This window comes from Leptonychotes weddellii, chromosome 8, assembly GCF_054177405.1.
Source record: "Leptonychotes weddellii isolate Sample4059 chromosome 8, ASM5417740v2, whole genome shotgun sequence".
Classification (NCBI taxonomy): domain Eukaryota; kingdom Metazoa; phylum Chordata; class Mammalia; order Carnivora; family Phocidae; genus Leptonychotes; species Leptonychotes weddellii.
Genome location: NC_138376.1, coordinates 86,773,816 through 86,790,464, shown reverse-complemented (window position 1 = coordinate 86,790,464; position 16,649 = coordinate 86,773,816). Strand labels below are relative to the sequence as shown.

Genomic DNA, 16,649 nt, shown 5'->3' with positions numbered 1-16,649 from the left:
TTCATTGTTTTTTGTCGAATGTATGTATGCATTTGGAATTGATTTTTATAACTATAATTAATGCTGTTTCAGTAAACTAGGTTTTTTATTTTGTTGATACATTCATACATGAGTAGTTTTATAAAGCTTGCAGTCCTAACCAAGGCAGCCATTTTCAGTTGCTCCTTTCGGTGTTTATCTTTCTCCAAGTACCATGCAAACTAACTTTATTTTATTTTATTTTTATTTTTTATTTTATGTTATTTTATTTTCAAGTAATCTCTGCACCCAACATGGGGTTCGAACTCAAAACCCCGAGATCAAGAGTTGCATGTTCCTCAGGGCTCCTGGGTGGCTCAGGAGGTTGAGCATCTGATTCTTGATTTTATTGCAGGTCATGATCTTTCAAGGTCGTGCGATTGAGCCCTGCATTGGGCTCTGCGCTCAGCGGGGAGTCTCCTTGAGACCCTCTCTCTCCCTCTACTCCTCCCCGGGTTCATGTTCTCTCTCTCTCTCTAAAATAAATAAAATCTTAAAAAAAAAAAAAAGAGTTGCGTGCTCCTTCAACTGAGCCAGCCAGGTGCCCCATACTTTGTTACTTTCAATTTTAGCTTTGTATATTCACTTCCCATCATGGAAGAAGAGGGATTTAGCCCTTTTTCACCACTTTGTCCCCAACACATGCATACACCCTTCCAGTATCTTCCTTTTTACAGTTTAAATCTGGTAATTATACTAGAATTTTGGTGTGGCATTCAGTGTTTACAAAGTCATCAACATTAAAGCACTTTTTAAAGGCTTATCAAATTGTTCTTTATTGTATAACTTGTTTTTCTTGCCTGATTTTTTCATTACTTGGCTTTCTCTTTAATCATTATTAAACCACCAGTATCTAAATAGCTTCAAATGTTGAGGTGTATCAAGTATTCCATCATTTTTACTTTCTCGAAGAATAGCCTTCTGACCTGTTATTGTTTGGATGAGTATCCCTTATAGACTTGGTAGAAAAAGAGCTCTTTGCTTCTCTTTTATATGTCCTCCCTCCCCCATTGCTCTTTCCTCTGTCTTGCTCTTAATTTTTGTGTCATTTTGGTGGAGCACATTCTCAATAGCTTTCTAAGAAAAGATGTGTTGGGGGATCAGGAGTGTAGCACCAAAAATTTAAATTTGATCAAGTGTAGAAATTTTAGTGAGTTCTTAAAATTTGTTATATGGGGATCAGTAATGAATATTGTAATGATTTTGTAGGTTTTTTTGAATTTTCAGTTAACAAATGGATGTGCTTGGATTGAATTGCCTCATAAGATGTGAAGAATTCTCAAATAGAACTTTCCTAAAATGACTGTTGACTTAAATGGAATTAAATAACTAAATCCAGATATTAAAGTCTTTTATTTAATGTTATGATTGCTTCTATACCAGTTAGCATTAGAATTAATGGTATAATCTGTTCTGCTTTTATTAGGTTGAACCTACAAATTTGATTGCCCCTTTTCTTGGTAGGTCAACAGTGGTCAAATAGTTTCTTATCGTTGAACTTAGTGTGTTGAAAACCTTCTGTTGGCCTCAAAATGGACATGATCTTCCCAATGTACAAAATGGGTATTAACTGTCTGTTTTCATGTCCTAGCACTTTGAGAATGCTTTGATGCTTTCATACTTAAAAGTAGTAGCATTCATAATCATAAACTGCAGTTTTTACTTTTATAATCATCTATGTTTCAACTGTTAGAATTTCTGTTGTATAAAGCACTAAGGATATTTATAATCCCAGATCTTAAACTTGATTCTGTTTTCTCCACTGCCAGCAATTCAATTTAGATTTCTCAGGTCTTTTAAAACCCGTTACCTCTTGTCCATCTCTTTTCTACCTTCATTTATGTTGTTACTGTATGTTCTCTGCCATTCTTCATTTTTTATAGGTTTCAGTTTTAGCCTTTAAAAAATTCCCTTATACTCATTTTTATCAGGTTTTGAGAAGAAGGAAAGTATTTTTGTTTAGCTATCTTTACTCAGAAGTCTATAAAAGCTAACTTTTTGTTTATTTTGTCTTTAAAAATAGCGAAGTGGTTTTTATCTATTATAAGAAGCCCGTGTTTTTCTAGTAGCAGTAATAGAAATTAGGTTATGAATTTTATAGTGCGACAGTTGAAGAATACTCAGTGGAAATGCTCACAAATATACAATTACATGAGAAAAAAATCATTAAATCTTACTAACTCAGAAGGAATTGGAAGGAAATACTTCAAAAACTATCTTTGGATGATGGAGTTTTAAATAGTTTTTTCTTTGTACTTTTTTGACTTTTTTCCAAATATTCTTCAGTAAGCATGGATTTCTTCTATAATTGAAGGTTTTTTTTTTTCTTTAAAGACTGATTTGTATGCCTGAATGATTGCTGTATTACTAATACTGGTAACTAACTTATAATTAATTATTAAAAAATCATATTTATCCAAAGGAAATATTTCATTTTTATATTAAGTTTACTTTCTATTCAAATTTCTACACATAGGTGGTTGTTGAAGTATTTCTTATAGTAATAGATAGTAATTTTATAATCTTAGATAAGTTAAGAAAATTACCTAATAGTACTGCTACCTGAAGATAACCTACAGTTAAACTTTGTTGTATAGCTTTTCATAATTTGTCTGCATATGTTTATATGGAAAAGTGGTAAAATTAAATTGTGCATGTTGTAACCTTTTCTTCCCCATGTAATGTCACATGAACATAGGATCTTCATACGACATAATGTCTTCCTATGTTAATAAAGTGTTCTGTTCATATTTTTAATCTTAATTTAGTTGTATAATTCACTTTTCTATTAGGGACACTTGTTAAAATAGCCAATTATATCTTACTGTGTTTTATATATCATTGTGTGAAAGGTATTTAAAAAACTTTAGAAATTTCTTGAAATTTTTACATAGTCTTTAAATACTTAGAAAAGCCGTTTTGGTTGAATAAAACTTTTTGTTTGCATTTATTATCTTTTTAAAACTTACTTTTCAAACTGTTAAAATATTTAGATTTGTTGTTACCCAAATCTTTTTTTTTGTCTCAGGTCATGCTAAATGTGTAGAAGTTGTGAAAACTTTCAATTTACCATTACTGATGCTTGGGGGAGGTGGATACACAATTCGTAATGTTGCTCGATGTTGGACATACGAGACTGCAGTTGCCCTTGATTGTGAGATTCCCAATGGTAAGTGTTCTTATTATGATATCTTTATTGGATGGAACTGTCAATATTATACAAGTGGACAGATGGATGATTACAGTCGATTCCAAACCATGCAAATAGGAGAGCAGTCACTTATAAAAGTTTTCTTGGGGAATATTTCACAGCTTGAATCTGGATTTTGTGCATGGGTCTGTGTGAAAACTGAGCTTTTAATATGTCACTTTATTTCATTGTTTTTAATAGAATTGCCATATAATGATTACTTTGAGTATTTTGGCCCGGACTTCAAACTGCATATTAGTCCTTCAAACATGACAAACCAGAACACTCCAGAATATATGGAAAAGATAAAGTAAGAGATCATTGAAATGATTTGATAACATTTCATCTTTATTTTTATATAGCAGATGTTTCCTTTGTCTTTTTCAAAAGCATTTGAAAACCTTAAGATTACTGATTTCTTTGTTTTTTTTCTGAGATAAAATGTATGGGCTTCATAGCTCAAAAATATTTCCATTTTCTATTACTTATGGATTTTTAAGTTTCAAAGGGCACTGTAAATTGTATACATTCTTGCTTTACATGAAATTTTCTTTTTCGGAACATTTTGGAAAAGCTTTATCTTCAAGAACAAAATGTTTAGAGAGCTATTGTAGTACACAGACCCAAGTTTGTGTCCTCTCTCTCTCTCTCTCTGCCACACACTAGTTTTGTGACATTTGGCAGGTTAATTTGCCTTTAGGTTATGTTTTCTCATCACTGAAATGGGGGGATGAAATAGAACCTACGTTCTAAATTTTGAGGATTAGATGGGTTAATGATAGTCTGTGAAGTATCATGCTCTTATGTTATTATTTCAACTCATAGGTTAAGTCAGATAAAAGATGAAATTTTTGCTTAATGTTTCCTCTTACATTTAAGAGGAACTTAAAAAGAAATGAATTTTTTCTAATAAATTTGCATGTGTAATTTAGACAGCGTTTATTTGAAAATTTACGCATGTTACCTCATGCACCTGGCGTCCAGATGCAAGCCATTCCAGAAGATGCTGTTCATGAAGACAGTGGAGATGAAGATGGAGAAGATCCAGACAAGAGAATTTCTAGTAAGATAATGCCTTGATGTGTATTCTGTTACATTCTTCTGATTTGTTAAAAATATCACTACAGATTAGAGGTTTTAGTGGTCCAAGAAATTCACTATGGGTTATGTTTCATGAGGACACTAATATTATTGTCCTTTTTTTCCCATTTTTAATCTTACATAGATTTAACTTTTTTTAAGATTTTATTTATTTGACAGAGAGAGAGAGCACAAGCAGGGGGAGCGGTAGGGAGAGGGAGAAGCAGGCTCCCCGCAGAGCACGCATCCTGATGCGGGGTGCGGGGTTCAGTCCCAGGGATTGGGATCACGACTTGAGCCACCCAGGCGCCCCTAGATTTAACTTTCTTATGCCTTAAAGCCTGATTTGAGCATCAGTGTTTTTTAGTTCATGTGACTCTCTATATAGGAGCACCTAGGTGGCTCAGTCGGTTAAGCATCTGACTGTTGATTTTTGGCTCAGGTCATGATTTCAGTGTCGGGAGATCAAGCCCCACGTTGGGCCCCGTACTGGGTTTGGAGCCTGCTTGGGATTCTCTCTCCCTCTCTCTCTATCCACCCCCACATGCATGTGTGCATGCATGCTCTCAAAAAAAAAAAATTTAATGTATATTTGGGAATGAATTGGAAAGTAATACCATTTATCCAAAGGAGAATGAGTTCAATAACATTAAACACCTGTTTGATTCTCTAGCCTCTCATTCCACTTAATATTGATTGCTAGAGTTGTAATACAATGGTATCTCTTGTGGTGTAGACCTTCTAACATACTTGATATTAATGATATTTTTAATGTTGTCTATCTACATCTCCTTTTAGCTCTGAAATAAATGGTCACTCCTTAGGTAGAGGCATTATCCCTACCTCCTGTTAGTAAAAAATAGTTTTTCCCTCCAAATTTTTTTTGGTGAGATTCCGCAAATGTTTTTCATGTTTCTTTGAATTATACTTCTTCCTAGATCAAATCTAAATTTTCGGTATTGAACAAACCATGCATTCACTTCTAATCTTAAGATTATTAAGCATCTGTTACCCTGTACTTTTAGATGTGGAAATTGGTTGGTACATTTTACATGAGTGTGTAACAATTATAAAACCTGTAACTGCCTTTGTGAACTTTTATTAAAATCTTTAATCAGTTCGAGCATCAGACAAACGGATAGCTTGTGATGAAGAATTCTCAGACTCTGAGGATGAAGGAGAAGGAGGACGTAGAAATGTGGCTGATCATAAGAAAGGAGCAAAGAAAGCTAGAATTGAAGAAGACAAGAAGGAAACAGAGGACAAAAAAGCAGGTAAGATTTATTTTTTGGTAAATGTGTTTTAATTTTAAGTTTTTAAGATGAGCTTCACTGCAATTTTTTATGAAATCCTGAAGTCAGTTGCACAAGTATTAAAGGGATGGTTATGCTAGGTAGATGACTTTTTTCCATGTGGTAAGTAGTGCTTAACCTTCTAAATTTTTTATTTAAAGCTCTGTTAATGTTACTAGTCACATTTGCTCTTACAGAAAACCTTCTTACCTTCTCTTGCTGACATAGACATAAAATAGCAAACACCACACTGTGATACAGATTGGGTAAGAAGACAAAGTGGTTATAGATCCATTTGTAGTCTGAGCAGAGCTCAAATTCTAAGATAGTTTTCAACTACCTGAAGTTTATTTGATGGGAATAAGACACAAAAGAAGAGTTAACCTTAGACCAGTTTCACCATTGTGAAAAAGCTGAGAGAGTAGACTTTGCTCAGAAATTGTTTGGTGAAAGCATAAAAACTCTGAGGAAAGATAGGAAGGTATTTGGAAGCTGGGTTGGAGGGGGGAGGTATAATACTTTGATGCCATAACTTAACTTAAAAATGCTGGTAGCTTGTCTCATGACAAAATGATGCTTTAGGCAGTAAATTTACTACTAGAATCTATTACCTTTTATCTGAGTTCCCAGAGCACTTATACATATCTTGGTCATTTTATTTAACATAAATTATAATGCCTCGTTACAGGATTTTATGTGCCTCCATGCTAGTTTGAGCTCCTCATGGCTAGGGAACACAGTATCTTAAATATCTATATTCTTAACACTTAGTGTGTTTCTTGATTGAATGGATACCTGATACCTGTATATAAGTAATGGTGATGAAGATGAGTTTTAGTTGGCTGTTAATTTTGACCCTGTGGCATGTGGAAAAACTAATAGACGATAGACATACTTGGCCAGCATCCTTTTCCCTGTATCTGTCACATTGAAGTTTTTTTCTTTTTTACTAGAGAGGTTAGGATTCCCCAGCATATCTGACACTTCCAGTTCTGTTCTTTTACTTGTGATTGACTCCACTATAGGCTACCATTCTCTACCATTTTATAATTTTAACTTTTGAATGTATCACAATGAAGGCTCCAATCCGCTACATACTAACTGACATCCAGAAATTCCACTTATGTCTGAGGTAAGGAGGGCTTAGCTTTAGCTGTAGGGCTTTTCTAGTATTTTTCATTTCTTTCACCATCAGTACATATTCTTGTCATTTTTGGAGTTTCTTCTCATTTTAAAAATCTTTAGCTGTTTTGTGCTTTTTTTTGCCCCCCCCAAATGGGAAAACACCTTCACTAGGGTGCTACTTGTCTGTCATTGCTATTCTAGCTAAAAATGAGAGTACCCTTTGATCTGGCTTAATGACCTCGTAGTGGATTAATCTCTTAGTATTTAGCTCCTCAAAACTGCTGCTGCTGATAATGATAATTTAAAAAAAATTATTTTGTGGTGGCTCTTCTTTGTTTAAAATCCTTTGTCTTACACATAAAGAAATACTACCATAGAAAACTTTTTTTAAAAATCTGTAAATCAGAACCTAAAGTTGGGGCCATTTCTTTTTTCTTCCTCCCTTTCCCAGTTCTGTTTTGGCCCTTTGAAATTACTAAGTTTACATATCCAAAATTAAGCCAGAAGTTGAAAAAAAGTCATAGTATCCTTATTATCACACACATTTTTTGTATTGTGAGACCAGTCCCCTGAAATGTCTATGTAGAATGTTTAATAACAATGTTTATAATCAGATATCTTTATTGTCAGGTCATTGCTTCACAACTTCAGTTCATGTTTCTTTAAAGAAATTGAGCACATTTGGGCTAATTTGTTTTAGTAATCTTGAGTTTGTAGTGTTAATGTTACCATTTTATTTATTTTTATTAGAATGGTAAAGTTTTAAGACTTACAGAGTCTGGGTTAAAAGTGAGTGGTGTAAGCAGGAGGATTTAGCCTCTACTGTGCCCCTGGGCTTATCTTATACTTCAGTCCCAGTGGTCTTTCAGTTCTTCCTTCTAAACTGTTAGCTCTGTCTTGCCTGGGGTGTGTGGGTGGCTCAGTCTTGGTTAACCATCTGCCTGTGGCTTAGGTCGTGATCCCAGGATGCCGGGATCGAGTCCTGCATTGGGCTCCCTTCTCTGCTGGGAGCCTGCTTCTCCCTCTGCCTCCGTTTCTCTCTGTCTGTCTCTCATGAATAAATAAATAAAATCTTTTTAAAAAGTTCTGTCTTGCCTCGAAATCCTTTTAAGTTTTCCTTCTGTTCAGGTTACTTCATCCCTTTTCCCACCCAAAAGCTGTTCATTCTTAGGACTCTTCACAAATGTCACTTCGCTGTGGTAGCCTTTCCCAACCTCCCTCAGTGCTGTGCTCATATCTGTAGGCTGAACTTCTCCACGGCACACATCCCAGCTGTAATATTGTAGCATAAGGGAAACAGAACTTCAGAAAGGCAGGACTTATGTTGTCACATTGACCCCTTGAACCTCTGTCATATTTAGCAAAGCTTCTATAGTTACTGAACTCATGAATAGTAATATTGTATATGACAGCTTTTTATAGTTCAAGTATATTTTAAAATGTGTATATTTTGTATTTTAAAATAGGCTTTAATCTCTTCCCAATTTTTGTTTTTAGATGTTAAGGAAGAAGATAAATCCAAGGACAGTAGTGGTGAAAAAACAGATACCAAAGGGTAAAGTATATTCTTTATCTGGTAATTTTTATATATTATAAAAATAATAAATACATTTACTTTGGGTGTGTATGTGTGTATTCTTTTGAGAAGCGCTGGACTGAACTTGCTTGAGAGCATCAGTAAGTTGTATGAGGTGCTCTAAATTTTAGTCCATATTGGTGCATAAGGGAATATATGCCATCTTAACCATCAGTTTATGTGTTGGCTGTTCATCTGTTACTTACGTAGCTTGCCTTAAAAAATGATAAAGACTCAAAATAATACTGTATAACTGAACATAAATCAGTTTGTAGTCTTGTATGTAATGTATCTGAGACCTTTTGCTTTTAACTTTATGTGATCTTTTCATGGTTCTCTTAATTTCTATATATGTGAATTTTTTTAGTGTTGGGAGATGGATAAATTTAAACACTGGGCTAGCATAACGCAATTCATGATGCAGTTATGTTTAGCAAAATCATTATTGAAGTTTTTATCTCAGAAAGCATATAAATACTTGACCACATAAAATTTTGTGCTAGCATTTGTAGGATAACTTGGAATAGATTGTAAAATCACTGGAAAGATTAAGGGAGTTAGTACTCCAAAAACAAGGCATTATCGTGTGTTTCTGGGCATGACCCTTACAGGACCTTAATATTTTTTATGTTGCCTCTTTTAACAGAGCCAAATCAGAACAGCTCAGCAACCCTTGAATTTGAATGTCTCACCAATTTCAGAAACCATAAAAGAGTGAGAAAATATTGGGAAGAAAAATTTTTTCTTTTTGAAGACTTCTGGCTTCATTTTATACTACTTTGGCATGGACTGTATTTATTTTCAAAATGGCTTTTTTTGTTTTTGTTTTCCTTGGCAAGTTTTATTGTGAGTTTTCTAATTATGAAGCGAAATTTCTTTTCTCCACCATGCTTTATGTGATAGTATTTAAAATTGATGTGAGTTATTATGTCAAAAACTGATCTATTAAAGAAGTAATTGGCCTTTCTGAGCTGATTTTCCATCTTTTGTAATTATCTTTATTAAAAAATTGTACTTGGATTGTCTTTTGTCTGTTTATTACGACATGAAATCCTTTTTCGGGGGCTAATAACATGACTTTCTGTACAATTAGAATACACTAGGAGTGAAAGATAACTGATTACAACTTCAAGGACATCCATTTACTGTTCAGGAAAGAGTATTTTACAGTACTTACTTCTTAATGCAATTGCAGTTCTACCATCTTGTTTTTTATAGTTTGGCCAGTCACTACCCGTGAAGATTGGCATCTCGTTATAATAATTTATCTCTACATTAATAATACAAGCTGTGCGATTGAAATACAGGAATTATATTTGAGCTGCACCAAAGATTCCCAAAAATTGGAAATGAAAATTCTGAATTGAAAGAAGAAATCATAATCAGAGAAGGAAACTGTCTTCCATACTGAGCAATATGTGACTTTGTTGCTAACCCCACTATGTACCAAGTAGAAAAGGAATTGTATGGTTGTGTTTGATCAGAATTTTCCTGTATTCATATTACGTCTGTCTAAAATAAAACCTATTTAGACAAAACCTGGTCCTTTTACTGCATTTTACATAGCATCCAGGTTCCACTATTGCACACAAGTTTCCAAACCAAGGAAGTAAAGTAAACACTTAAAGAATTAGTTTATTTTTCAATTTATTGAGTATCTGTTCATTTTAATGCCTTGCGTATACAACTGAAGGTAATGGAAAAATGCCTGCACCCACAGCTTACATTCTAGTGGTAGAAAGCAGACAAGTGGGTAATTTATACTTACTCTAGGATATGCAACAGAAAAAATAAAACGTTTTAGGAACTTGTCAAAATGAGTGAAATTACTTTTTTGCTAGACCTACAGTGATTGTTTTGAGATAAAAATCATAAAATTCCAGAAGATGATGATGTGGAAGATGTTTCTCTATAAGCCCATGTGTTGAGAAATACTTCAGACATTCACAGAAGCACCCGGATTTAGGTAACGAACAGCCATGTACCCTCTCAGATTTAATAGACTTTTTTTCACTTTTGCCATATTTGCTTCAAGTGGTTTTTTTTTTTTTGCCTTTAAATATACCAGTTTGAAGACTTCTTTATACACTTTGCCATTTAACTCCCCTTTCCCACTTTTCAGAAGTAACCATGACTCTGAAGTTCATGGATATTTTATCCATGTTCTTATTCTTGCTACAAATCCGTCAGGATCTAAGCCTTTATGACTGGTATTAACTCAGTCCTTCAGGGACTAAGGAAATATATTTAGTGTTTGAAACAAGAAGTATCACATACATACACTTCTGTGACTTGGTTCTTACATTGTGATTTACCCCTGTTGAACAAGTGTAATTCATCTTAACTGCTATGTATTACTGTTCAGTGTGTCTAAGCACACACCAAACATCTGTTTCAATACCATAATGAACCTCCTTGGGCACATTTACATTTTGTTTTCCTATTTACAAATACAAGCATTATGTATAACTGAAGCTTCAAGAGAATTATGAAACAAGCACATTCAGCCTGAGTGACTTGGTACAACCAAACAACTGCTGAAAGAACAAGGACCCTGTTCACAAAATAGCAATAACAAAAATTTCTAGAAATAAAATTATAGAGAAGCTATAGTTCTGGTGTATAATGAGAAAGATCAGTGTAACAGTAGATAGATATCAATATACGTTTGGAAATGATAAATATTTCAGATTGGTGAGGGAAGAAAGAGGGTTATTCCTTAAGGAGTGCTGGGATAATTGATAGTCATATGGGAAAAGTATTATACCTTCCACCAGAAGAATTGAATTTAAATTGGAAAGGGAAAGTGAGACCATAAGTACTAGAAACTATAAGAGACTTAAAAATGTAATTGGAGTAGATAAAGTCTGACTCCAAACTATAGACGAAACAATTGATATATTTGACTAAAAAAAAAACTGAGGCTAATAACACTTAAGTTGAGGAAAACACGGCAGGGAGCAGTGTGCAGAAAGAATTACAATTTGGCCACAGTTCAAAAGGCTAATAATATCTAAAGCTACTTAGAAGGACTGAAAAAGTGCATGAAGGATATGAACACTGGGAAAGAAATACAAATAGTTATTAAATATAAAAAGATCTTGAACCACTTAGGAAATGCAAATTAAAATCTATGAAGGTGATTTTTAATTTTTTGACCATTTTTTAAATCTATCATAAACTTGAAAAGCAAGTGTTGGCAAGAGGATGAGGAAATTGTCATACATTGTAATAGAGCGTGTGAGTCACTATAACCTATAATGACTCAATTTAACATCCTATATCAAAATTTCAAAAAAAAAAATCGAGGGCCTGGGTGGCATAGTCGGTTAAGTGACTGACTAGGTTTGGGCTCAGGTCACGATGTCAGGGTTGTGAGATCGAGCCCTGCGCTCTGCGGGCAGCCTGCTCAGGATGCTCTCTCCCTCTCCCTCTGCCCTTCCCCCTGCACTTGCTCGTGCACACTCAAATCTTTTTTAAAAATTACAAATAATCGGATTCAAAATTTCATTTTGAGAAATTTAACACACTTGTGCAAATGGCTTTCAGAAATCTTCATTATGCAACGTTGTTTGAAATAAAAGATTAAAATGACTTAAACGTTATGTAGAGGAGGAGTTGAATGATAGTTCTGAAAGAGCCATAGCAAGTATGAGAAGTCCATGCTATATATGGAAAAATCTCAACATCTACCATTAAGGGAAAGAAGGAAGAGGTGGAATACATGACATACTACCTTTTTTTTGTGCGTAAAAAGACAAAATTGATTATACAAATAACATCTAGGAAAGATGATAATGAAATGCAGCATTGGGGCGTTGGCTGCTTTCATGGAGATTCGAATGTTGGACCATGTGAACATTACCCCAAAATGTTAATTAAAAAACACAAGCAGGGGCACCTGGGTGGCTCAGTCGGTTAAGCGTCTGCCTTTGGCTCAGGTCATGCTCCCGGGGTCCTGGGATCGAGCCCCGCATCGGGCTCCCTGCTCCGTGGGAAGCCTGCTTCTCCCTCTCCCACTCCCCCTGCTTGTGTTCCTGCTCTTGCTGTGTCTCTGTCAAATAAATAAAATCTTTAAAAAAGAAACATGATTTCTAGTCCAAGGGATAGTAATTTTACACAACCTTACAGCTTCCTTTTCCATGTCTCAAAATTATCTTTTGAAATGACTTTCAGGTTCATGCAGTTCCGTTGCTGAGACAATAGTGACTATCCTAGTTTCATTTCTTCGCAGGAGAAGAAAGGCGTGCCATGTGGCTTTTAAAGACATTGAGCCTAAACTGAGATTATATAAACCATCTGGAAGAATCATGTTCCTGATCAGGGTAGAGTAGCTATCAACTCTCACTAGCATTTCATTTTTTAAAAATGCACTTTGAAATTAAGACCTTAACTCGGGAAAAAAAAAAAACAAAGCAAAACAGTGGTCCTTTAATTTAATGAAGATGTTGCTTTGTTCTTAATTTTTCACATTTCCTCATGACATAGGTGAATGCTTTCTCCAAGTCAGCACTGGTACTATAAGGTAGTTATATAATAACTAATCTTTGTCCTTCTACCAAAGCTACTAGCATCCTGTCTAAATAGAGGGAGTTTCTGACATTCTTATATTGAAGTAATTTACCTGCGTCTTCCGGCTCCAGTGCCTTCAGTAAAAGTCTTTCTGAAGCTTCTCTGTTCTCTGGGATTCATAACATGTCTTATTTATATGGTGATATAAATGACATGGGTTTTCAAGGTTTAAATAAAAACTTTGATTTGTGTGCTATCACAAGTAGTACATTTCAATAGTGTAAGATCTCTTTTTCTTCACCATTATCTTGTGTAAGTTACTAACCTCGATGCCTCCATTCCTTTTTGATTTAAATGAGGAAGATGATAGTCGTCCTTACCTCATAAGGTTATTGGAAGGATTGAGTTGATACATAGTTAATGCTCAAGAAGTGTTAGCTGCTGCTGTTAAAGAAGGCTGGCTGGCTCAGTCCACAGAGCATGTGATTTGGTCTCGGCGTCGTGAGTTCGAGCCCCACGTTGGGTGTAGAGAGTACTTAAAGAAAAGAAATACAGGAATCAGTGTCAGCTGCTATTGTTACCATGTCAGGTAAAGGGTGGTAGATAAGGCCAAAGTGATTCAGGGGAAAAGTCTTGGATCTTCAGGTATTCTTTATTTATTTATTTTTTTTAAGATTTTATTTATTTCAGAGAGAGAGAGACAGAGAGAGGAGGAGGAGAGGAGGGGGAGGGGCTGAGGGAGAGGGAGAAGCAGGATCTCCGCTGAGCAGAGAGCCCGACGTGGGGCTCAATCCCAGGACCCTGGGATCATGACCTGAGCTGAAGGCAGATGCTTAACCGACTGAGCCACCCAGGCGCCCTACAGGTGTTCTTTAAACATCATAGGTTGCCTTTGAGCCTTTTGGTGCAGTCTGATGCCTACTAAAACTCCTAGGTCATGGTGGATAAAGAAGCAATCTTTTGAGAACTGATTTTCGCAAGGAAGCTAGCAAGATTTGGCAAATTTAGGAGGATATTAATACCCCTACAATTTACTTAATGATAATCTGTCAAGCAAAATTGTTGTGAATGGGTTATAGAAAAAATAGGACTTATATTGTTATTGGCTATTCACATGAGTAGCAATGTTAATGTGAAGAAATAATGCTCAGGAGAGTTACAGTATTTAGAACTGCTGAACAATTGCTGCATTTCCTCACCTCACCACAAGATGGCATATATTCCACTGTTTAAATGCTGTTCTATCTGTGCTTTTTCTCCTGTAGTCACTTGGTCCATTTAACAAGCAGAGTAACATATACTAACAAGTTCTTTTGGATGCAGTATTGGATTGAATACTATTTGAATTAAGCTACAATTTGGTGTACTCATTTGGGCTTTTCTTTAAGTAATAATTATAACACTAATTCCTGAGCTTTATATCCATAACACACAAGAGAATGTATCTGGTAGTAAATCATGCCTTCTCTCGTAAAAAGTAGACTAGAAATGAATATTAGAAGAAGAATTTTCTATTTTTTCCTGGGGGTTTAATCATTTAATATAGGAGAATTGAAATTTAGTTCTAGGAAATACAGCTTAGTACAGTGAGGGTAATATGCGGGGCAGGAGCATTGGATTCTTGTTCTACAATTTCTGTCTCTAAACTATGTACCTAGCCTCTTTGATCTTTGGTACTTTACAGAGTTATGATTAGGATTATTAATAAATTCTGGTGGAATAAATTATAAGGGAGAGCAGATTCCTTGGTTAGATTGTGTTATTAATAGAACTCTGAATAGGTAAAATTTTTTGGCAGGCTCACCTTGTAACAAGTAGTGTGTGTTAGGGTTCAACAGTTATGATTGAAACTCTAATTCCTTTGGGTTGTGAATTTTGGGTTCTATTGATAAATCAGAAGCTTCCAACTTTTCTCATGCATCATTCAACTAGTTACCTTTTTTTGTTTCTTCAGAAATCAACATTTCAAGGGTGACCTCCAGTCATGTGGTCTATACTTAATAGACTGATGTCTAGGCAAGTATAGACAGGCATTCCTAAGTTATCAATAAAAGGTCATGCCTTCGGCTTAACAGATACCAACAAAAGGTCACGATAGCCTGGCAACCAATAAGCTGAATGTTTGATTTGAAGAGACAAGAATTTCTCCTTTGCCTTTTTTTTTTTTCTTTTAAAGATTTTATTTATTTATTTGAGAGAGAGAGAATGAGAGACAGAGAGCATGAGAGGAAGGAGGGTCAGAGGGAGAAGCAGACTCCCTGCCGAGCAGGGAGCCCGATGTGGGACTCGATCCCGGGACCCCAGGATCATGACCCGAGCCGAAGGCAGTTGCTTAACCAACTGAGCCACCCAGGCGCCCTCTCCTTTGCCTTTTTTAATTGCACTTATGCTATGTTTTAAGTGGGAAAGACTTCAAAAATCTCATTATTCTGCAGGATAGCAGGAAAGTTCGAACTTTGTTGTCTTTGACTAGATTGCAAGTGAGACTGAGATGCTCGAGGGCACCCTTGTCTGCTCCAGTGGTGAGCAACAGCCCCCTAGATGCAAGAATGGGAGCACTCATCTCAGTATTTCAGGAGTTACCCTCTTCTAAATGGGCTGGATTTCTCATCTCCATAGGATCTGCCTGCAGAGGACATACAGTATTTTTCAGGAAAAGACTTTCTCTATAATCCACAGTCCAAACCATTATTAGCTATTATCCTCCCTATCAATCAAATGCAAACAAAACTTCTTTTTGGTGAAGTAAAAGAAGAAGGTATTATTTTCAGGTATATTTATTTGTATAGTTTAATATTTACATGCAATAGGCTTAGGTATAATTTCTGTGCTATTCCCTTCAATGGTGAATACCCTTTCAAAATCTGTTTGAAAATCAAATTAACATAAATCTCATGGTAAAGCATTGGGCTTTCTTAATGACCCTTCTACCAACCATCCTTTTACCATTAATTATAACAGGATTAGAGTAATGAGGGATTGCCTAATAAGAAAATGAAGAGAATATATATTTTTTAAAATACAGGAATAACAGATGTAAGGAGTAGCCACTACTCCCTAGCGCTGAACGTACCCAAAGAGCCACCTGCCCTAGCCAAGACTCTGAAGACGGCACACTGACAGCTCACTCGATGGCAGAGGCGTCACTGGGATACCGCATAGGTGGGGCTTACTGGAAATCCGCCCTCGAAACTTGCCAGAAATCCTCCCTGTAGGGTGCTAGCAGAAGCTACTCATAGAAAGGTGTCTTGTGGAAGGGACTCGGCCATGAAACTGCTTGAGCTGCCTGGCTAAGAACAGGTGAAACTACCAGCTGCTGGACGCTGCTGATCACCATACACTACAGAGGTCAAGGGCTAGACAGCTGACTGGTGATGCAGGAGCCCAGAGCAGGAGAAGCTGCCCATGCTCCAGGCACTGAGTGCTAGCGGAGCCGTGGACCAGCAAAGACCTGCTGAGAAGAGCGCACCAGAACCAGAGAAGCCACGTCATCCTCTAGCGCCCTCTACTGACAGAGCTTAGTATTGTGCCAGCTGGCAAAAGAGAAACCTTTAAAAGCTTGAACTCTCACATTGCAGTGCAGGCGGTGAAAGATGTGTTTGGAGCCGAGAGGCAAATAAACTGATAACTGTTCCTCTTTCCAAAGGACTCTCTGGTGTTAGCTGTTGTGTGCAACGGAGTAGTAAATCATCAACCATTCTCTGTGGACTCTGGTTGGCTAGACTTGAGTCACTTTTGCCTTGCCCTCCATTCTTTAGAAGTAAAACCATTGTTTTTTGTGTTTTGGGGTTTCTTTTCTGCACAACGAGCATCTCTCTCAGCCATATCACCACCAGTTGGTTTCCTCTTCACTGTC

General features: G+C 36.0%; 1 protein-coding gene across 4 annotated transcripts in view; it reads left to right on the top strand.

Annotated features, from left to right (window-relative positions):
- Window positions 1-9,301, top strand: part of HDAC2 (histone deacetylase 2) — a 30,004-nt gene extending 20,703 nt beyond the window's left edge. For all 4 annotated transcript variants that reach the window (XM_006743458.3, XM_081828840.1, XM_081828838.1 and 1 more), the window contains exons 9-14: window positions 3,047-3,187; window positions 3,410-3,518; window positions 4,141-4,271; window positions 5,407-5,562; window positions 8,203-8,260; window positions 8,928-9,301. In XM_006743458.3, coding sequence (XP_006743521.1) covers window positions 3,047-3,187; window positions 3,410-3,518; window positions 4,141-4,271; window positions 5,407-5,562; window positions 8,203-8,260; window positions 8,928-8,958 — 626 coding nt within the window. In that variant the 3' untranslated portion in view covers window positions 8,959-9,301. The remainder of the gene's footprint in view (window positions 1-3,046; window positions 3,188-3,409; window positions 3,519-4,140; window positions 4,272-5,406; window positions 5,563-8,202; window positions 8,261-8,927) is intronic.
- The last annotated feature ends 7,348 nt before the right edge of the window (window positions 9,302-16,649 follow it).